Source organism: Orbicella faveolata, unplaced genomic scaffold (assembly GCF_042242905.1).
Source record: "Orbicella faveolata isolate gen_17 unplaced genomic scaffold, um_ofav_v1 contig_14, whole genome shotgun sequence".
Lineage (NCBI taxonomy): Eukaryota > Metazoa > Cnidaria > Anthozoa > Scleractinia > Merulinidae > Orbicella > Orbicella faveolata.
In genome coordinates, this window is record NW_028301541.1 from 17,502,807 (window position 1) to 17,525,699 (window position 22,893).

At 37.0% G+C, this 22,893-nt stretch overlaps 1 protein-coding gene across 2 annotated transcripts; it reads left to right on the forward strand.

Moving 5' to 3' along the window:
• Positions 1–1,314: 1,314 nt before the first annotated feature.
• LOC110057327 (intraflagellar transport protein 74 homolog) lies at positions 1,315–22,619 on the forward strand. 2 transcript variants are annotated; one of them, XM_089286794.1, is made up of 30 exons: positions 1,315–1,398; positions 2,213–2,316; positions 3,024–3,041; positions 3,778–3,815; positions 3,896–3,944; positions 4,598–4,678; positions 5,059–5,107; positions 6,165–6,263; positions 6,697–6,757; positions 7,122–7,181; positions 8,708–8,769; positions 12,371–12,449; positions 13,057–13,116; positions 13,255–13,317; positions 13,808–13,841; positions 14,341–14,456; positions 14,938–14,978; positions 15,455–15,534; positions 15,998–16,051; positions 17,120–17,160; positions 17,312–17,368; positions 18,072–18,125; positions 18,269–18,335; positions 18,870–18,910; positions 19,959–20,021; positions 20,214–20,273; positions 21,041–21,095; positions 21,715–21,785; positions 21,906–21,966; positions 22,394–22,619. In XM_089286794.1, coding segments are annotated over exons 1-30 (1,827 nt in total). In that variant the 5' UTR covers positions 1,315–1,396; the 3' UTR covers positions 22,501–22,619. The 2 variants fall into 2 exon arrangements, with proteins under 2 accessions (XP_089142920.1, XP_089142919.1); XM_089286793.1 differs by having other exon boundaries at positions 13,057–13,317.
• Positions 22,620–22,893: the final 274 nt, after the last annotated feature.

Here is a 22,893-nt window from a genome sequence, read left to right on the forward strand (position 1 = left end):
GGAAACTATTTTAAGATGAATTGTGGTTTTAACTATAATTTTCGATTACGAGTTACTGACGTTTCGGTCTAAAATAATCACTTAATTTTAACGAGACGAAAAGGTCTGGACACATTGAGGCAATTTTGTCGTTATTTTTTATTTGTTTCGTCCTTTTCAATGCACGCGAGACTGACTTCCAAGCACTTAGCAAATGGCGATTAACATTAAAGCTAGTTTTTTACCCTTACCTTGGCAGCTATAAAGGTTTTCCTTCAGGAATATTTTTGCTAATAAATATTTAAAGATATTAAAGTAGCCCTCCTTGACAATATATGGCAGAACTAAAAACATAACCAGAATTTTGAAATACATAATTATAAAAGATCTTAAAGTGGCCCTTCGTGAAAGCATATGGGAAAAATTCACTAGATTAACGCGGACAAAATTAAATTGTTTCGACACCTTGTTGATTCTCTGTTTAATTTCAGTTGATCGTGAATTCTGTTTCGTGGCGGGCAAGGGCCGGGACCATCAATAAACATCTGTTATATTTGTTTCATATTTATGTTTTTTTAAAAGCGATTTTTATCTTAAATCGGCACATAAGGCTGAATTATTAAAATAAAATTCTTTCCCCTAGGCCATTTTGCGAGTTTTTATTCATAAAATTTGGGAAAGTGAGTGTATTTTCTATTGACAATTATATTGTAATGAAATGACCGTGAAAACTGTTCAGAACTGCAGTACTTATTAGATTTAAAAAGACAAAAAAAAAGCTTTCAAACGAGAAAACGATGTTTTCTACTTTAAATGGCTATCTGCAAAGCACACCATTATATTTATTTTAATTTATTGATGTTTAAATAGGTCAATATATAAAAAGCAACAACTGACAAAAGACAACTGGCAAAATCAATGAAAAAATGAAAAAAAAAAAAAAAAAAAAAAAACTGTTAACAACAATAACACTAAGGATTCCAATCATTCCACTACAATTAGCAAGTAAAAGCAAAACTAAAACGTATTAAGCAAAAGAATAAACCCTGATCAATTTATAATGTTGTACAATGTAAAAGAATGTACTATATTAATCTACTCAACAGACGGTTTCTCGAAGTTAAAATCAGTAGGCTAGGCTTTGTTCAATTTATCGCTAAGTTTTCCTAACGTTCATGAAAAAGAAACGTGTAGAAGGGTCGTAGAACGTTTCGTTTTCTTAAAATTTTAACGACTTGTATTGAAATGTGCCAATGAATCGAGTTGTTTTGCCTAAACGTACGCATCGCGGACCGATAACCTCGCAGGCGACTGCTTGAACAGCGGTTTCCCCCCATTTACCAATAAATCCTTGCGAGCTTTATGACAATATTTTTTTCCAAAACTCGTTTAGGAACATCTTGGAAAAGCGGCGAAAATGTGAGTACTATTTCTGCATTTTATCGCCTGTGCTGACCTACTAATTTCTGTAAATTCCTGTGGGAAATAATTTTGCTTGAGTCTGAGTAGTTTTATGATGCAGCGTAAACTATACAAGCGTTAGAATAAGTCGCTTTCTGCTGTTGCTATGATAAACGATAAATGGTTGACGATACCTTCCACGGTCCGTTTTACGCATAAAACTTGCCGCAGTGAACTTTTAATCCCTCTCGTGGTATGTTTAGCTTTTTAGTTTTAAAATCAAGGTAATCCAGGATCTTATAAGGTGTTTGTTTCGCAACCCAGCAAAAATTCTCGATCAGTCGTTGGCAGTGCAATCTAGATCTGTGAAGCCTCCATCAGCTGGTTTGTAATACGTATCTAGGTCCATGGATTGCTGTTTTAATTTTCATTTTGGAAACTTTTCTCTCAATTCAGTCAGATTTGACATAGATAAATGCAGATTTACAAGACATTGCTGTTTGTTTAGATCGCAACCAGGCATATTTCTACTTTTCTACTCCCCCTGGATGGGATTCTAGTCCATTGCAGGGTTGTAACCCCCAGCATTAAATTTGTTGTTACCCATTTGTACACCTTGTGGCAAAAGGCACTATAAGAAGGAAAGTGTCTTGCCCAAGAACACAATACAATGTCCCCTACCAGGGCTCAAACCTGGACCGCGCAATCCAGTCCAGCACTCTAACTTTTTGGCCGCTGTCCCTCCACTAGGGTAATTCACAATATAAGTGGGTATCCAGAAAGTGGGGTTAGTTGTATTCTATTTCTACACATACTTATTGTTGTTATCTAGGAGTGAGTTTGGAGGACGTCCACCTTCCGCCAGAGGCACCAGACCTCCATCTGCTACAGGAATGAGACCAGCGAGTGGAGCACGAGGAAGAATGCCTCCTAGCTGTATCCTTAAATTTCAACCTTAAATTACTGTTCATGATAAGTAAATTGGCTGAGTTAACATACAGCTTACGTTAGGTGCAAGGAATTAATGGCAAAGTCCTGGACTCATTAAGATGCTGACTCAAAGACACTTGTTTGAAAATCTGAAACTGTGACTTACATGTACATTGTAGACTTGGAAATTTAAATGAAACACAGAAACATGAGACTTTCTGACTCATTCATAGTGACATCCATGGATCAAATATCTTGATTTGAATCAAATAGTATCGGAGACTCAAGAGTTTTCTAATTTTCATAATAGTCAATATCTATAACAATAGACCCTTTCCCGCATTCCACTTCAGTGCATTCGAACAAGAGTGAGGTTGGGGTGGACATTTTCATATGTTTTGCTGTATTTTTGTCCACCCTGACCTCAACTCAGTGCCAATTTTTGTTGGAATGCGGGAAAGGTCTATTAAATTGATGGGTACTGGTAGTTTTTAATTGATGATTTCCAAGATTAGTAAGTATTAAATAAAATTTGAGACAATAGCCCTTATCGCCAAAAGCTACATGTAAAACTGTGACAGGAATTAAAGTTTGTAAATTTAGTTCTCTTACAAGTTTAATATAGAGTTTTTACTTTTGCGGAGGCTTCCATATACATGTATCCTTATTGTTGTGGTTTGCCTTGACTGTATGTTACTTACACTACTTAACAGCCATGGGAAGGCCTCCAGGTAATAAAATAAAATATAAAATGTGCTGTATATGGATAGGTTGTCATTCATTCATTCAGGCAGCCAATCAGTCAGTGACTTGTCCATCAACTTTTTTACTCATTTATTCACGCATTCGGTTGGTCAGTCAGTCAGCAAGTCACTCAGCCATCTGTAAATCTTTTAACCAGTCAGTCAGCCAGTCAGTCGTCATCAGTCAGTCAGTCAGTTGGTCGGTCGGTCGGTCAGTCGGTCGGTCGGTTGGTGAGTGGAGTCATTTAACCAGTTGGTTGGTCAGTTGTGACCTTTGGTACATGTACTATGTATAATTCAATTTATCAATAATTATTGAATGAAGACATTCAGTACTAACATAACATTATAAATTTATCCTACACTACACTGCACATTGCGTGGTATAACATTACATTACTTTACATCACATTCTTTCAGTCAGTCAATCTGTAATCTATTTGTCCCATTCACTCAGATACACTTGTAGACAGACAGTTTTAATGTTTTTTAAGAATATCGTCACATAAATTTATGTTTTGTTTTCATAAGACATATACTTCATCAAGCAGAAAGGTGATAATTAAAAGGTTATCTTTAAAAAGAAAAAAAGCAGCAAGAGTTGAAAGACTCTCACTGAACATGTATGTTTTTTCAGCAACTTTTAGTATGTATCCAGATAACAAAATGAGAATAATTATTGTACAAAATTAATTAAAACTGTTTTTATTCAACACTTGTGAAGGTACTGCTGCAATGAGACTGCCTCCAGGAACTGGAATGGTGAGCTGTCACAATTAATTTGCTGTTATCTATTTGTACTCCATTACCCAGTAATCCTAACACTTAACCCTCTGTAACAGGTACCAGGAACAGCTCGGCCAGGTTCAAGAGCTGGAGAAATGGGCGGAGGTATTGACTGTATTTTGAATTCATTATACAGTACACTATATTAAGTACACTATACAATTTTACAATGTACATGTACTTCGATCATGTTAAAACCAGAAAGTTATATATTTCTTATGAGTTGTTTAGTTCCTGATAGGAAAGTTAATTAATAATTTGTTAAACCATTTCTTGTGGTTTGCTTTCTTTGTGAACTTCCATATCATTTTGTAGTATTTTGTTGTAAAGAAGTTTGACAGTGTACATGTAGCTTATCCTAATTCAGGCATTATTAATAGTCGAGATGGATTGCCCAGAAAACAACATCTTTTCTGTTTGAAACAGCTTGAGGCATAATTTTTTGTCACCTAAGATAGTTGAAAATCGAAACTTCAAAGGTGAAAAATGATTTTAAGTTGATGTGTTGGCTAGTTTAGCTATCAATATGGTGGACCAACGGAAAAAGAATTTATCTCAAGAATGAGAAAACAACTTTTTTATTTTTCAAAATAAGAGGTAACAGTTTCATTAAGAAATGCAGATGTTAAATAATTAAACATTCAATGAATTCACTTCAAAGAACATCTCAAGGTCAGCCAGATAGTTGGTCAGTTTATTTAGTATGTTTTACATGTTATTTGTCTCTAATACTATTAATTTTTTATGTACTGTGTTAGCTCTGAATGCACAGATAAGAGTTGCAGAGAGACCGATGACAAAGCAAGGTTTGACTGGGATGAGGACAGCTGCTGGAAGAGGTCAGGTTCACAACAGTTACCAGCATGTTTCAGCATTTATATGTCTACTCTTGTTCAATTGACACTACGTACAGTAATTGCGTCAAGCAAATGCCCAATTATTGGGTGAACAAGTTATTACTTTTTATCAATTAGTCATCAGCATGTCAAGATACAACTTTCAACAGTTGGATTCAGAGCCACCTGAAATAATTATTACCAAAAATATTTTTGACAGGTCCTTGATGACCTGATATGGTCGAGCCCTGCAAAATGCAAGAGATACACATTTTAACCCATTATTTTAATTGCTAAGTAATCATTAATTGCTAAATAATCATTCAGAAACAGACTGTCTACAATCAGTAATTATTAAATTAATGATTTGTTTTTTTCATCAGGTCCACAGCGGGCAATCTATGATAAATCGTACTACATGGGACAACTCAGGTGAGTTTGACTTAAGACAGTTAAAAGTACATTGTTTCAAATTAGACTGGCTTCTGGTGATTGTTTTACATGAAACCAATTTTATGGCAAGTTGCTCTCTCTAAATCTTAAGCCCTGGGATTTGAAACCCAAGGGCTAATTACAGCATACAGTCAATCCTCTGGTTGCGACCACCTCTCGTAAGCGACCACCTCTCCTCAGTGAAATACTAAAAGTTTCCAAGTCAAATCACTATATTTGGAACCTCTTGTAAGTGACCACCTCTCGTAAGTGACCATAACCACTTTAAATTTTAGAGCTAAAAGTTTTAAATTTCCTTTTGTTTTTAACCCCCCATAAGCAACCACTTGGCAGATACATGTATTAGAGAGGAAACTGGATAATAAGGTGTTGCAGTTTATCAGAAGTGAACCATGACACTCTGAATAAATACCTTTGGAAAGCTTAAATATTTTTGTGGCTACTAAAAGCTAATTTATGAGTTTAGATGGGCACTGACATAGTGACACATGGGTTAAGTCTCTACAGTTACCATATGCTAATGAGGCAAAATTTTGACCCAATATGGTCTAAGTTCTCGTAAGCAACCACCTCCCATAAGCAACCAACTAGGCCTGACATTTTGGGAGGTCGCTTACGGGAGGTTCGACTGTATAAAGTTATTTAATTTTCTTTACAGTGAAGATTGCCGTACCTTTGCCATTTGACAAAGTTTTTTTATGACAACCATGTGACATCTTGTTGACAGCATTCTGATGGCTTCCATTTCAAATCAATTTGCAAGAATTCTGAGAGGCATAGAATGCTAATATGCAGTATGGCAACTCCTCCTATCGTCAAATATGTAGTTGTTGCATTTTGATTGAAATAAAGTCCAAGAGATGTAAAGTTATTTTAAAAGACTAATTAAAATCACTTTGTCACATGGCAACAGTATGCAGCAACCTCCAGTACCATTGCCATCCTCTGCATCTGTCTGTGTACAATTTTTTTTTCCTTTTATTAATGTATCTTTTCAGCCAAAGGCACTGCTCAGTTTAATTTATATAATTTGCAGGGCCAAGATCACTGATCTTGCTACAGAGATATCAAGAATGCAGAAAGAAGTTGACCAGTTCAACCAGGAGAATGCCACATTTCTTACTTATGAAAAGCGGTATGTACGCCAATATTACTTGTCTTGACTTGCAAACACATTCAATCATAAATCAAATAATTGTTAAATTCATGTATATGTATCGTGAGTATGCATAATTATTTTAGATCTGGTCTAATTTGTTATTTGTGGGAGAAATGGTAGCATAATGCATGGTTACATGCCTGTGCATGTACCTGTAGCATGTCACACTCCAGGTCAAAATCACAAGGGACATATTGGGTTCTTGCATGTACATGACATTTACATGTTATACGTTTACACGTTATGCATAAATTAGCTAAAGTATATTTACATAAATTATGAATTATACATGTACCATAAATTATAAATTACGTAAATTATTATACATTTACTGTAAATCTAATGGTACACTGTACATAGTAATTTTATGTGATAATAGGAAACTGAAATGAATTTCTGTTTATCATAGAGCGGAAGGTTTGGCTGCTGAAATCAAAGAACTCCAGGGCCAGCTAGCTGACTACAACACTGTAAGAAAATCTCTTTTTCATCTCAAGTTGTATTTTTAAAATGTATTATAAAACAGTTCACCCTCAGATAAGCAGTCAGACTTGGGACTGGCAAAAGTGTTGACTTTCAACACCTTAATCATATACACATGTATATTAAGTATTTTAAGCAGTTAGTCAAAGAGCCTCCCAGTGTTTAAAATTAAAACTTTGCTGGATATTCCCCCCTCCCTCCTATGTACATACTCCCTTCAAAATCTGCTGCCAGGACTTGCCATGCTGATACTCTATGTCCTCAGAAATGTAATCTGTATGTTGTGTGACCTCAGTAATTATATAAATTAATTGCAATACTAACACACTTTTGTTCCCCAATAATCTACAGCTTTTGGATAAAATAAATACAGACACGGAAATGGATGATATCGTTCAAGACTACAATGCAGTGAGCTTATTTAATATATGAATTTTTTTTTTTTCTCTTTTTATTGTTATTATTTCTTGTTGTTGTCATTGTTGTTTGTTTTATGTCATCGGTTTTATTAAGACCGAAATCATGCCTGGCGTGATGGGTCAGTTTGCGAGAGACAGGCCCAGTAAGGCCCTTCTCAGATCTAGGGGTGCAAAGAAAACAAATATTTGGACTTACCTTTAAGCAAGCAAAAGTCATTCTGACTAGCTAGCCCAGAAAAATTTGTCTCTTTCAGTACATTAATTAATTTGTAATTTTGATTTCCTTAAAAAAAATATATCCCAAGAAACTTCACAAACTAGTCAGGAAAGTGACAGACAGAAACCACTAGCCAGAGTCCAAAATCCACTAGCCCTGGGACATCAGAATGACTCTCTTTGCAAAAGAACATGTATGACTGTTGATTCAGAAGCTACATGCACAAGACTTAATGCACACCATACGTAATGAATTTCGTCCTCTCAAACTTGAAGAAAAATTCATTCACATTCTCACCATTTCATTGGAAGCTTTTCCAACAAGAAAAAAGGCAACTGACCACGTACAAAAAATTAGAGAACAAGAAAACAACCAAAAGTGCGTACAAATTTTACAAAAAAGTGCTCACAAAAGAGAGACTGAAATGGTGCGTGTTTGTGTTTTCGACCCAAAAATTATTTGAAATCCTCCAAAGTTTTCTTTTTTTGTGAAAAGGGAATGTTTAGCTCGCATCTTCAAATGAATTTTGGACTGGGCTTATGGGCAAAAGTGGATTTTGCTTGAAATAGTTTTCCAATACAGTTTCTCTGTGGGCAGCTGTTCCACATTGACAGATCGGCATCTTGATTTATTATTTTGTTTGTTGTTAGGCAGATCGAGTGTATTGCTTTATGTTTGGTGCAAAATGTAGTAAATATGATCTCCATCCATTTGATGACTGCAAGGTCTAGTTCAAGTTGAAAACCAATTCACTTGATCTTGAATTTGTAATGGATATTGCAGTGAAGTGTTCACCACCGTATAGAATGTCTCAATGACTTTGACTTACATTGTATAATCTACATTGTATATTTATGTGTTTTTATTACATATTAGTTGATTGTATACTACAATTATCAGTTGAGTAAGGCACGATAGAAGTTTAGTGACAAACTTTTGACCTTAAAATTGTTGTTGTGTCACAGGCAACTTACCTCGTTGCCATTGGTAACAATATCAACAGCCGTACATCACCTGTCAAGCCGCCTACAATTTTACGTGCTTTGCTGCCAATGACATCAAAGGCCGACAAGTTGCCACTGGAAACGGAGCCAGCTGCTTGTGACAGCAACACAATTTTCATGTTAAAACATGGTGACCAAACTTTCATTGTGCCTTACTCCACTGATAATCGTAGTTAAAGTGTGAGGTGTTCAAAGTGTCAGCATAGTAAAGTGTAATTATAATATTAATTAAGTTCTAGTCTTGTATTATTTGGTTATAACCAATAATAATTAATATTTTATCTTTTTTTATCAAAGTTGAAAATTCAGAATGAACGAGAACAGAGTTCTATTGATGGGCTTTTCACTCAAAGACGAGAGTAAGTACTTTGTGGATAAATTATATCACACCCTGGCAAGCTCACCAATAACATCAAGGACCCATCAAGCCTTAACTCAGCTGTAAATACTGTTTTCATCTATGTGTATGCCAACTCTCCTGGATTGTCCGGTCCGAGTTTCCTATGTACAGTGTAGACGAATCTCATAGTTTCCCTTAGAAGTCTTCAAATCTCCCGATACAAAGGAGAGTACTTAAGGTAGCTCAAAACAGTAACATTTCCATGTGAATCCTGGGTTTAAGCACACACTATCGTGGGAGGAATCACCCAATCACCCAAGGGGTCACGAGATAGCGCTTGAGATGCAAAACTCACAACAGACATGGTGGCGCGACACCTACTTCATAAAACTTTGTTTCTGCTAAGTTTAGTGAGCTGTTTATGATATCGTTTATTTTTACCTTCGAAGACATTCATCCTTCAGGCAATTTCAAATGAAAAACATTCTTTTAAACCACTGTGTTGGAACATAAATGAAAATTGTGATGTTGATGCTGTGATCGATTGCACCAGCTATCAATTCAAAACACAGCAGGGAAAAAACTACTCTTCAAGTTTTCTTCATTCTTTCTACCAGGCCAACCTCACCTTTGGGTATTTATGGTACTCTTCTTCTACTGCTTAGGCTGCTAACAACAACAGCAAAAAAGAAAACACTGTTCGTGGGTATTCACGTTTATTCGCATGGAATGGCGGGCTTTACTGAGCAGCGGACCACCTTCACACATGCTCAAAGTGCAATCTTGCAAGATTTTAATTTGCTCATAAAAGTGCGCTAAAAATTCCTTATCCTACGAAGCTAATATCTCGGTGACCATAATTTTTAATGCAAAAAATTATTCAACAGCAAAAGTGGAATACATTTGTGGAATTGTGAAAAAAACTGTGGAGTGGAAGTTTTCCAATCTTGAAATTTCCATTTTTTTTTTTTAATTTAGGCGAAATGTACACCACAGATTTTTTTTCTTATTTTCCCTGTTTCTTCTTCCGTGTGTAATAAAAAGATTTTTATAAAAAATAAGGGGTCACTGGCTAATTTATTAAGACAGATGCAATTGATGGTAAAAAGTGGGTTGAGTTTGTTGGTATGCAACAGAACAGTGCAACCTTAATTTATGACTTGAAAAACACAATAAAAGGTACAGTGGAGAGTTACCTTAAAAAAATCGCACAGCCATTCAAAACAGTACAGTTCCAAGGTGAAGCCCTAAAAATCGCATCTAGTTCTAAAAGTCTCGGGGAAAAAAAAAACAGAAAACTGTTTTGAGCCACCTTAAAGAATGTTTTTGGCACTTAATTTGGCTTTTTTTGTTGCCATGGGTGCATTTAGGTCAAATCTTGCAATGTTTCATGTATTTTTTATTGGTTGAATCGGCAACGTTTTTTACAGGGTCTAGCACAGGCAGCCCAAGCTCTCTTTATGAACCACACAAGCAACACAATATGGCATCGAATTATAAGGGTTTATATGGGATTTTCTACAAGATATCCATGGAGGTAGTTAAAAGTGAAAATTCTCAATAAAAATGGCTTACCTTATTCCAGACGTGTGTTGTTTGCTCCTGGTGTGGTTATTTTACCGATTGAACTTGATTTAAGCGACTTTTTTGAATTCCGATATTCCCTTTATAAAGAGAGGACAAGGCGAAACACCTCAGTCGGAACAGCCTGCCGAACGAAGTCAAAAATCCCAGGCTAAAATGTGCCCACGGCCACAAATCCACCGCAGAATTCAAGGGCAAAGGTTGATCTTTCATTTCAATCCTCTAGCCACACAATTGCAGCCCTGCGAGTGACGCCAGGCAGCTCTTCGTGTCCCCAGTGAAACGATAAAACTATGGAAGAGCTCCGTGTTGTTTGATCCGCGACATAACGACCGTTGAAATTGGCTTGGTAACCTCGTCACGTTGGCAAACCAAGACTCGCGGGGGTACTAGACCGCAATTTGTCAAATTTGTTAAACGTAAGATCAACGGCGAAAGCTCCGTAGAAACTGAGGAGATCATTTTTGAAGTGGAAGTCATGGTAAGTTTTCACGTTTACACACCTTTGAGTTACTTGGTCCTCGCCTCACCAATTTAACTTCATCTCCCCATAATTCGTTAAGAATTCTCCCGAGCAAAAGAGAGTTCAATTTGCTTACGGCAATTTCTTTCTCTTCGTATGCTCTAGACAAAATTTTGCTGGCTTCCATTGCAGTTTCCTCACAATATTCATAATTCCACAATACCCTAAGAGAAGCAAATTTAGTTTATCAGCTCGGGAATATTTTATACAAACAAATCAAAGGTGCATAAACGAGAAAACTTACCACGACTTCCACTTCAAAAATGATTGTATCTCCTCAGTTTCTACGGAGCTTTCGCCGTTGATCTTAAGTTTCTTTGGTTTTGAAGCCATTTTGCAAAAGCGTTCTGTACGATTTTTATTTAGCATTGTAAATTCGACCTGGTGGGATTACAAGAAGTTTAGTTGACAAATTGCGGTCTAGTACCCCCGCGAGTCTTGGTTTGCCAACATGACGAGGTTACCAAGCCAATTTCAACGGTCGTTATGTCGCGGATCAAACGACACGGAGCTCTTCCATAGTTTTATCGTTTCACTGGAGACACGAAGAGCCGCCCGGCGTCGCTCGCAGGGCTGCAATTGTGTGGCTAGAGGATTGAAATGAAAGATCAACCTTTGCCCTTGAATTCTGCGGTGGATTTGTGGCCGTGGGCACATTTTAGCCTGGGATTTTTGACTTCGTTCGGCAGGCTGTTCCGACTGAGGTGTTTCGCCTTGTCCTCTCTTTATAAAGGGAATATCGGAATTCAAAAAAAGTCGCTTAAATCAAGTTCAATCGGTAAAATAACCACACCAGGAGCAAACAACACACGTATGGAACAAGGTAAGCCATTTTTATTGAGAATTTTCACTTTTAACTACCTCCAAAGATATCTTGTAGAAAATCCCATATAAACCCTTATAATTCGATGCCATATTGTGTTGCTTGTGTGGTTCATAGAGAGAGCTTGGGCTGCCTGTGGGTCTAGAAGGTCAAATTAGCGACCTCCCAGATTTACATTTTTTGTTTTGGTTGGCATCAATGTCTCTGTGTTATGTTCAGCAAATAGATTCCATGTTGCCATGCGTCTGTTCAGTAACAGATCACGCCAAAATGTGGGTTTTTATATAAATGCTTATTGACCTTGTACTGTAACAAGTGTATTTTTGCTTAATGCTCAGTTCCACTCGAGGCACTTTTATTCCAGAGCTATTGTCAATATCTAAGGTTTTCCATGGGGTCTTTCTGGGAAAATCTCAGACCAAGACCTTGCTGTATTGACCGAGGGATAGCGAGGTCATTTCAGCAAGGCCGAGGTTTGAGATTTTCCCGTAAAGACTGAACGTTCAAGGTTAATAAGTAGTTTATGAAATGGCTTTTTGCTTGGTTTTTGCAAGCCGTTATTCAGCTTGTGGGCATTATGGGAGAATAATGCACTAGTATTAGCCAATCAGAGCGCATGTTATATCAGCTACGAACTCAAGGCAAGTCATATAATAATAAGGTGTATTTTTCTACTCCTTTGTCTCTCAGCAAAGATCAGCAGATTAAGCAACTGGAGCTCGAACTAGACCAGGAACGAAGAATGGCAGAGAGCTTGATAGAAGACATGGTAAATTATAACAAACATAATTATGTTACATCAGATTCTTATAAGTGTTAATTTTCCATTTGAAAACGTGTTTTTTTTTTTTTTTGGATTGTTCAACCAAAACTGTGACTTAGTTTGACATAAGCCCTGTCAAGAAAAAAATATTATAATATTACTTTTAATTTGCAACCCTGGACTTTGAGATCATGTAGCCAGTATTTGTAATAATAATGATAATAATGATAATAATGATAATAATAATAATAATGATAATAATGATATTGATAATAATAATAATAATAATAATGATAATAATAACAATAATAATTTATTTATATAGTGCTATTTCTGTCACTATCCAATAGCGCTTTACAATGAGTAAACAAAAACAAGTTAACGTACTGAGTATATAATTATATACAGTAACTTCTTGATACGTTAGCAGTGGGTATGCCAAGATAGCAGCATTTTAGAAATGTCATTTCTCTCATCCCTTAAAAAGTGTTATCACCATTTCTGTCATTTATCTTGTTTGGTACATGTACATGTATGCACATGTAAAAGCAGACTTTTTTATTTTTTAATTTTTTTTTTTTTAATCTTATTCTATTTTGTTTTTGTTATGTAGCCTCCTGACCAGAAAGCAAAGTATGCTAAGTTGAAGAATGTGAACAATTCACTACAGTTGGTGAGTATTTACTATATGCTACTGTATGTAGCGTACATTTATAGCAATATTCTCAAAGAAAAAATATTCAAAAAAGTTCCTAGCATGACACTACAGTGTATATTTTTCTTACAAATACAACACGAACTTGTTCAACAGGAGCTTGAACAGAAACAGCAGGAGTTAGATGCTCTGACTACTCGCATCCAGAACCTTGAAGATGTAAGTATACTAGAGTAACTATTTTGTGCATGTGCAGGAGTTAGCTGCCTAACACAAACATGTTTATGGTTTTCATTAACTTGAATAAGGATCCACACATTCGTCAAATTGTTGTGATTAATTAAGTTGCAATGTAGAATTTCTTGTTCAAAGAAGCTGTAATCCAAACCGTGACAAGCAACCTAAGAATATAGAGTGTATTTTAGAAAATACACGTGATTTTTATGCTACATGACTTTTACCTCATTCCATGAAATTTTAACTAAAAAAGGGGAAAAGATAAATATATACACTGTGTTACTCAAGCTTGCAATTGAAGCGAACCATTCATAGGTTACCTTTCATTTAGTACTAGTGCTTATTGGGTTAAAATGGAGCGCATTTGTGTAAATTTAATTACGCTAAAAAAAAAAAGGTTAGCACTTAGAGTCAAACTAAAACTGTCCCTGTTAATTTAATAACATCTTTGTTTGTTAATTGATGTCAACAGGAAGTGTCCAGCTCCCCAGTTAAACAGGAAGCTGGTAAGAAAAGCCATGAATGGTGTTTCTTTGTTGATTTAAGTTCTACTGTTGTTACTCCACAATATTTTCAATCTACAACAGCAGCCGCATGTAGACTTACATGTACATGTAGAGACACATTGTACAGGATAATAAACAGAACCAGATGAAAGAAGTGCTCCATAGCTTTCATTTTAATGGTCACACACAAGGGTTTTATCCAGACTAAAACGTTAGAACCAATTTAAAAAGCATTATAATAAACTATAGAAAAATATTGCTGACTGATAGCATTTATTTAAATGCGCAGGAGATCTGAGATGTACATGTACCTGTTGTCTGATAGTTGACCAGCCACCAGTAGTTCATTGTATTTTGATTGTGTTACTTTGTAAAATTCTTTGTTCTTTTTAGAGTTGTACTGTATTGCGTTCAGCTTATCATGCGCTCTGCTATGCAGTACTACATGCATACACTGCAATTGTTTGTTTGAGCCTGTGTTTCTCCATTGTATTTTCAGTGACTCTGTATGAAAAATTAAATGAGCTGGGAGAGAAGAAACAAAGTTTGATTGACGAGATGGAGAAGGAGAACAGAGGAACTCCTGCAGAAGAAAGAGAAAGACTTCTGAAACAGGTAACTCTTGTTACTGATATTTTGTTTCCCGTTTATTACATGGCGAGCTCCGTGAGCGGGCGGTGACATGAACTGAATCCTGCACTGTGATTGGCTGCTCGAGCGGTTCTTTCTTTTTTTGCGTGTTTATGGACCTCTCGACTCTGTCTTGATCCATAAATATGAAGAAAAAGAACTTGGCCAAAATGCAGCCGTCTGGGCCTCATGCTTGGTCAATAACCCAAATATCATCAATTCCTAAATGCTGTTGCAGGGCTGTCCTTATTACTTGCAAGAGGATGGCTACACAGTGAGAGACGCTGGTTATGATTTCAACATGTGCCAATAAGGTTCCTTTTAATAATCGATCTGAAATTATTATCATCACAAAATATGGGTTATGACTGGCTATTTGGGCGCCAAACCATGTAGAGGTCTGTCACAAAGGTTGCTGAAGAGTTACTAGTATGAAGTTTGCTTTTCCATATTTTATACTCAACAGGTGAAGGAAGATAATCAAGAGATCGCCAGCATGGAGCGCAAGTATGTTTATCTTACGAGTCAAAGATCCTTACCTTGGTATTTTTTTTATGACCTACATGCACAGGTACATAATTATGGTATTGAGTATTGCCTGTTTTATCTCCTGGGTGAAGGAATCCCACGAGGTATGGGGTTTGTCTCTACTTCTGAAAAAAAAATTTAAGGCACGAGATTCCTTTTCTAAAGGGTGGTGCTTGCACGTCTAGTACATGTACAGGAGGACTGGTCTGCTTAATTACTATAATATGAATGTTCTAAGACAATTGAAAATAGTTACTGAAGACGTTTTGACACCCCCCCCCCCCCCCCCTTTTTGTCTCAGTAGATTTGAAATAATATTACGTGGTAGCGTTGTGACAAATATAGAAAGCCTGACTGTTTGAGAATTAAGTCGAAAAATATGCAGGGACTCTACAGTTTTCTTCTTACGTGTCCAGCCATTCTCGTGTTGAAATAAAACGTTTTTTCTTCTCTAGGACTGCTGAGCTTCGGGAGAAGATTGAAACAGTCAATGGCGAAATTCAACAGCTAGACATGGATCTTGAAGAACATCAAGGTAAGTAGCTTGCATTGTTTGAAACAATGTGTAATTACTGTTCATGGTATCTGACTCGGTGTTCTTGGGCAAAACACTTTTCTCTCACAGTACCTCTCTCCACCCAGGTGTATAAATGGGTACTGGCGAATTTGATGCAGGAGGTCACGTAACCCTTTGATGGACTAGCATCCCATCCAGGGGGGAGTAGAAATAGTCCCAGTCACTTCATGCTACACAAACCGAAGATAAGAGCCAGCCTGATGGACCACTTGGTTCTTATGTAGACTTTACCCCTTTTACCTATCTGCACAATGTAGTTTGCCTCTGTGCTTTCTATTCGGGAAAGCTAATGAAAAACTCGCTGGCTTGTGCAAACTGTAACTAAGATGATGCCAAGATGAAATTACGTTTTTCGTTCTTTCCATATCGTGCACATACTTGTTAGCTTAGAATCACTATTGAGTTTGTCCTCTGTTTTCAGGTGAACGAAACGTCAAGTACAAGGAATTGAAGAAGCGAGAAGAAACAATGGATGGTATGTCTGTGGAGATCGTATATTCCCGCAGGGGACCTTGTCAAAAGGTCGGAGATGCTCCTCGTCTCGGTTAGGGTGTAACTCATGGATTTTGGTCTCGCTTGGGGTTTTCAGGACAAAACGCAACAATTTTTAGTCGTTGAGATATCCTTCAGGGGTGCACTTGAAGAAATAAAAAAAGCTATCTTGTCCGTTTTAAGTGATGTCTTTTAGGTGTCAAATAAAGCTCGAGCCACGCCCACATTGGTTTAGTTTTAAAATTTTCTGACGAGCATCCCCGACTTTTTCACATTGGAGTCCCTCCTTGGGTGTATTTTTCTTAAATAATTGTCACACACACTGGTTACAATACTTACACAGCTACTTACTCTACTTACAAGGCTAATGCAGTTACTTAGTGCTACCCACGATACTTTTTATTCAATGTGATTACTTCCGCGACTAACAAATAATAAGAGTTACACTACTTATAGTTACAATACAGTACATACAAGTTACTAACAGTACAATACGGTCACTTGCGCTACTTACAATACTAATCAAAACTATAGCGAAATTCTCAAGCGTGATTGGCTATCAGCAGCACGATTTGAGCATTAATTGGACAGTGTACGCGTCATGCTTGTAATTGGACAGTACGCGTCATTTTTCGCGCGGTGTTGCGGTGCACTTTGTTGAGTAAACTGCTGTGTTTTTCAGCTTTCATAACGACGTTTAATCGTTCAGCGATCAATGGTCATCAATCGATGGTTTCTTCGTTTCTCGAATTTTGTCATAGTTTTGATTAATTGGTGATATGCAGTACATCGTGTCGTCCAATTCAGTCTGTAATCATACTCGTGATTAACAAATCGGACTCCCGCTTCGCGGTCGTCCGATTTTGTTAATCACTCGTATGGTTGCAGACCGAATTGGACTCCACTCAGTCCTATTACCATTATCAATACTTACACTACTTACAGTACAATACGATAACTCATGTCGCTTACAATACTAACAGTGAGTATTTTCATACGAATGTGCTGAAATGTTGTATAGTCTATTAATTGATGTTTATATTTCTTTCAGATTTTCTAGAAACCTTTGAAGAAGTCAGAGCGAATGAGCAGGTTTGTCCACAGTTGTGTTACAGCTTTAGCGTGTCTTATCCATAAATATCACATAATTTAGTCAATATGATTGTAACAAAGTCAAGTTTTTTGGCAAAATTTTGTCTATATTTTCTTCGCATTGATGTAAGTTCTTTTTTGTCTCCTCCAGGCGAGGAAACAACAGTTAGAGAACAGCATTGTGAACCGTCTCGAGCACATGAGCAGGGTAAGTTTGTCTCACTATCTTCTTTACCTCTACTTGAACCATAGGGCGTCTTCCTGGATAAACACATTGCCCCTATCAAGAGTAAGGAATTCAGTCTTATTCCCACGTGATTTCAGCCGTCACTCGACTTTTCCTTTAAAGCTGACGTTTTTTCTTCTTTTCAGTGTAAATTTTTCATTCCTTCAGGACGGTGGCCAGACACTAAAGACAGAAAAAGACAAAGCTTTTCCTTCTGTTTCGCTGGCCATTTAACTTCAGTTTCATTTTTTGGCATTGCTGTTGTGTTTTGCTTCTGTCATTTCCTTACCGACATCTTCCGTGTCTTTTTTGTGTATTTCTGTGTTTTCGTTTTCCGTCTTGCAAGTTCCTTTATAACTGTGTTTTCTATTTTGTTGAGCACTTCTGGTGTTTTATTATGTTCTCTCTTATTATAATTGTTTATTCATTTGGTATGAGTGAAACTTGTAAGCTGCTATTGTTTTTATTGTTGTTTTTATTGCTTTTATTGTTGTTGTTGTTGTTGTTATTGTTGTTGTTGTTTCATAGGTCTGTTGTTGTTTTTGTTTTGTTTCCTTTTTGTATTCCTTTCTGTGTTGAGTCCATTCCAACACAACTTTTGTCTTCAGGGGTACACGTATCTAAGTTCACTTAGGGTTAGTGCAAGACTTGAATATTTACCTGTTTCCTTACAAATATTTCATAGGGAATGATACGAACCAAACACCTACCCAGTCCAGCTGAACTTCAACGCATGAAGGTACAGTTTTTTTGTCTTTCATTTTATATAATAGTGCAAAAAGACAGCCTAGGCCTGGTTCACACTACGCCAGACGAATTTGAAAATTTATTAGTAAATTTATGATATACAGTAGTGTCTTTTCTTTCCAACTCACCACATAGGATGACTTGAACTTTAAAGAAACAGAGATGCACAAGTCCCAGTCTACTGCGGCCAGTTTAGGCTCAGGTATGGACTGGAGCACATTATTAAACAGTTTTTGAAACTTGGATGTTAATGTAGAGACCAAAGAAAGTTTCCATATTACCAGGGTGTTTGAATGTGTAACGAAGAACAATTTGAGAAAAGAGTTATTGAAGTTTGTGTTCTCTGGAACAAATTCACCCTAGAATAATGACGCATCTGGAGTAAAAGGAGGTCCTTCTCTCAGAGTTTGCATTTGTGGAGCTCTTTTGATTGGTTTATAAAAACATGTACAATGTTGTCTGGCCAGTCAGAGGTAATAAGTAAAGACATGATACATGACATCTTAGCCAGTCAGGTACAAAACCAGAGCCAATCGTCATTTGTTTTTCTCCGACTTTGTACATTCCAGCCTAGCAAATCCAGCACAAACGTTCGGCCCCAGCAGATCCCTCAGCAACCCATTCGACTCAATACAGTGAATGTTCCCTCAAATTTACAAGTGAAATTGTAAAACTTCTTCAACTGCAGTACTGATATTGAACGCTAACTTGTATGTTTTGCTTCTGTAACCGTTAGAGCACACCCGTCTTCAAATGGACCTGGAGAAAGTAGAACAGGTTGGAAGGCTTTTTTCAAAAGAGCTGTCACTTGTTTGTTGTTAACTTTAATTTGTACCACTCCCTGTTAAGTGGATGTCATTGTTTGATAGCACAAGCACAAGCATAACGATAGTGAGGACAGCCACAACACAAGCATAAGCGCAAACACAAGTAGAACAAATATTTTTGCTCTTCTTGTGCTTGTGCTTATGTCAAGTGACAACGCGCTGCTGCAAGCATGAGTGTAAGCGAAAGTCTGCCATCTTGTTTTACTATATCGAGCTAGGAGTATGGAACCGAAAATAAAGCAGTTATACATTCTGCGCATGCCCACGTGCTTATGCTTGTGTTGTGGTCGTCCTCTTTACCCTTATGCTTATACTTATGCATATGTCGTTGTAAAAACCAGACTTCGGAGTTTGCGTGACATCTTTTAGGATATTGAGCCCCAAAGATCAAAATTCTTGCGAAGATGGTACTCAACCGACACTTAAAAACCAGAAAAGTGGAGCAGAATAGTAGTTTTGATTTCAAAAAAACTATATCGTTATTGTTAGGTCTTGGAACGGTTTTCAGTTGAGTGTCGTAAAACCAAAACCAGAGTAATCACTGAGACTAGTCACAAAGGACACAGACAGTACAGTGAACCTAGGTTTTAGCTAGGATTTAAAAAGTGGACGCCCGAAATGTGCTATAGGGTCTGCTCAAATGAACAATTTATAAGGCAATATACGAAAAATTAAACGATTTTCTTTAATAAGTGGTCGTCCACAGGACGCCTGGACGCCCGTCTGGCTAAAAGTCTGTAGTGAACCAATCAAAACTCGAAGTAATTACATGTAGCTGACGCGAAGCGCCGGAAAACGCGTGCGAGTGAGTTACGACTGGTTTTGGTGTTACTTCTGACTGGGCGAAAAAGTGGACCGAGTTTTTTAAACCAATCATGTAACGAGTAATGCGAAAACAATCACTTCTCGGCACTCAAATGAACACCGCTCTAATCCTTGTAAGTTATGGCCATGATAATTCTTTGATATGACAATCTTGCTTTACATTTTGAAAACAGCTTGAGACAAAAATAACGTCAGAGCTTGAATCACTGAAAGAAAGGATCCAGACAATGACCCAGGTAAATTTTGTTGTTAGTTTTGCTTGTAGTTGTTTTGCTAACATAACTTTCGTGTACAAATCGAAATTCAAGGAAATTTTACTATTAAAAAAACAGTACAACCCAACAAATCTTGCCGTCATGCTCTGTTTGATATGTATTACAAAATGAACAGATCTTTTAATTGGGGAAGTGTTTATTTTTTTTCCTTAGGAACTTGAGACGTACAGTGATTTGGATACTCTGAGAGAACAATCTGAAGAGAAGAAAACGGTAACATATTTGTGATGCATAGAAAGTCAGGAGGGAGTGACCCCAGCATAAGAAGTGCCTTATAGCTGATAAGCGTTATCATATAACTGAGAAAATTACTTCATTGTGATTGCCTGAGAACAGGTCAATTTATCGTTAATTTTTAATTTGCACTGCAGTGCGAATTCACGCGCGCGTTTTCGTGATTTTCCCAGTAATATAATAAATAAGAAACGTGTGAAGGCTCCTGCAATTAAGGATTTACAATACTCGTAACATTTGAAAATTCTTTCAAATTGCACTCTCCTAAAGGCCCGTGTACTTCTTGAGAGAATTTTCAAATGTCACTCGTAGTGTAAATCCTTAATTGCATTCGCATTTATACGATTACCTAAACATATTCTTCAAAGAGCACCTGAAGTTGAATGTGAAACATCAACAGTGATTGATCATCGTTCTATCCTGTTGTATCTCATTTTCTGTGAACTGCTCACCATTCTTTACAGTTTTCGGTATTCCTTTCTACATTCTCGTATCAGTCGAGTTTTTCTTTTTCTTTACAGCCTTTTCATATCACTGAAAATGACTTTCACCGAGAGCAACGAGTCTTTTCACTAAGGAACTAAGGTTTTTATTAGCTCTGATTTCCGCCGCTCATTCGAGTCTGGTCTACGTTCCTATTGGAGTGCGGGCTCCGGTCTCGAACAGAAGCTGGTAATCAAGCTAAGGTTTTTTTGTCAGCAGTTCAGTTTAAAAGGTAACCTTATAACATTTTGTTTTATCGGTAGCGTTTGCATGGAGAAAAGAAGACTTTATCCGCGAGGAAAGAAACCTTCAAGAAACGTAAGTAATTGACTGACTCACTGACTCACTGACTCACTGACTCACTGACTCACTCACTGACTCACTGACTGTGACTGACTCACTAACTCACTGACTCACCGACTCACTGACTCATTGTCTCACTGACTCACTGACTCACTTAGAGTTGACAATAGAGTTACATCAAAAATAATAGGTAAATATGTCAACTTAATGTTTAAAAAAAGAAAAGAGATTCTCAACTTACAAACGAAATGAGCATTATAATTTTTATTTAATTTTATTTGAATTATAAAAGAATCAAGTGAATGTTATTTCTTATTGTACTAGTTAATGTTAAACCTTTATTGTAAACAGACCAATACCTCCCTTTGGAGAGTAAGGCGCAATAAAGATATACTATACTATACTATACTATACTATACTATACTATACTATACTATACTATACTATACTATACTATACTATACTATACTATACTATACTATACTATACTATACTATACTATACTATACTATACTATACTATACTATACTATACTATACTGACTCACTAACTCACTGATTCACTGACTCACTTTCTCGCTGACTCACTGACGCACTGACTAATCTATTGATTGTTTCCTATTTGTTCTGTTCAGACGTTCAGAGGCTGTCTTCACTCTACGATGCCACAAAGAGCAAGCTGATGGAAAATGAGACACATTCACAGGTATTGCTTAGCTGTTACACTTAGCTGTTGATATTTTTTAAAGGAGAGATAAATTCCAAGCCTTTTACTGTTCTGTACGTTCTTTTGATGGACTCTCTCTTTGTTGCATTTCAACCACAGCTTGGAAACTTAGAGAGAAAGTGGCAGCATCACGAACAAAATAACTTCGTCATGAAAGAGTGTATCCTTTTATTTCTAATAACTATCGTAATGATATTTAGTCCTTTCACTCCAGGGTAAGTCCTTGACTCACTTGGTGTCTTTTAACTTTTAGCTCTAGGATAAAACCCTTGCGCGTGACCATTCAAATGAAAGCTATTGAGCAGTTCTTTCATGTGGTACTGTTTATTATGCTGTACAAGGTGGTTCAAACTTTTAAGTCTGTGGATAAAAACCTAGCGTGTGACCTTTCAAATGAAAGCTATTGAGCAGTACTTTCATGTGGTACCATTTATTATGGTGTACAAGGTGGTTCCAACGCTTAAGTCTGTGGATGAAACCCTAGTGTGTGACCATTCAATGAAAACTATTGAGCAGTACTATGCCTTTTCAGTAACTTTAAAAATTGCATCTTGCTGTTATGTATACAACTCCTTAACAGTCCCCAGTTATTGCTTCTAAAAGCATGGAGAGTGACTATCGCCCCTTGAAGCAAAATGTGTCAGAACAACTGGAGGACATTAACAGACTGCTGATCCAGTCTCTTGGAAAATAACTACACCGTCTTAAAAATACATCACTTTCCTTTACAAAGCGTAACCAATAGTTGTAAAAGATACTGTGTACTACCCCTTTAACTTATGGAATAAATTGTCTGTTACAACAAGCTGGAAACTTGCCTACATATTCACAGATAACTGTGTTATTTATTAAGTTTTTGACGCTTGCACGTGACTGATCTCGTGCTCAGATCTCACTCTGTTCCGCTTGGCCGCTGGGTATCTGGGCTCGAGCACCCCACTGTTTATGAGTGATAAATACGTAAAACTGATCAAAAACAACGTATCTATGCCTGATGACCCCTTTGCCTCGTTTCCATGCTAAACCTCCCCCTGACTGTAGCCGGCAGGTAAATAGTTTGTGGGCAAGAGCCTGTAACCAGGGTTAT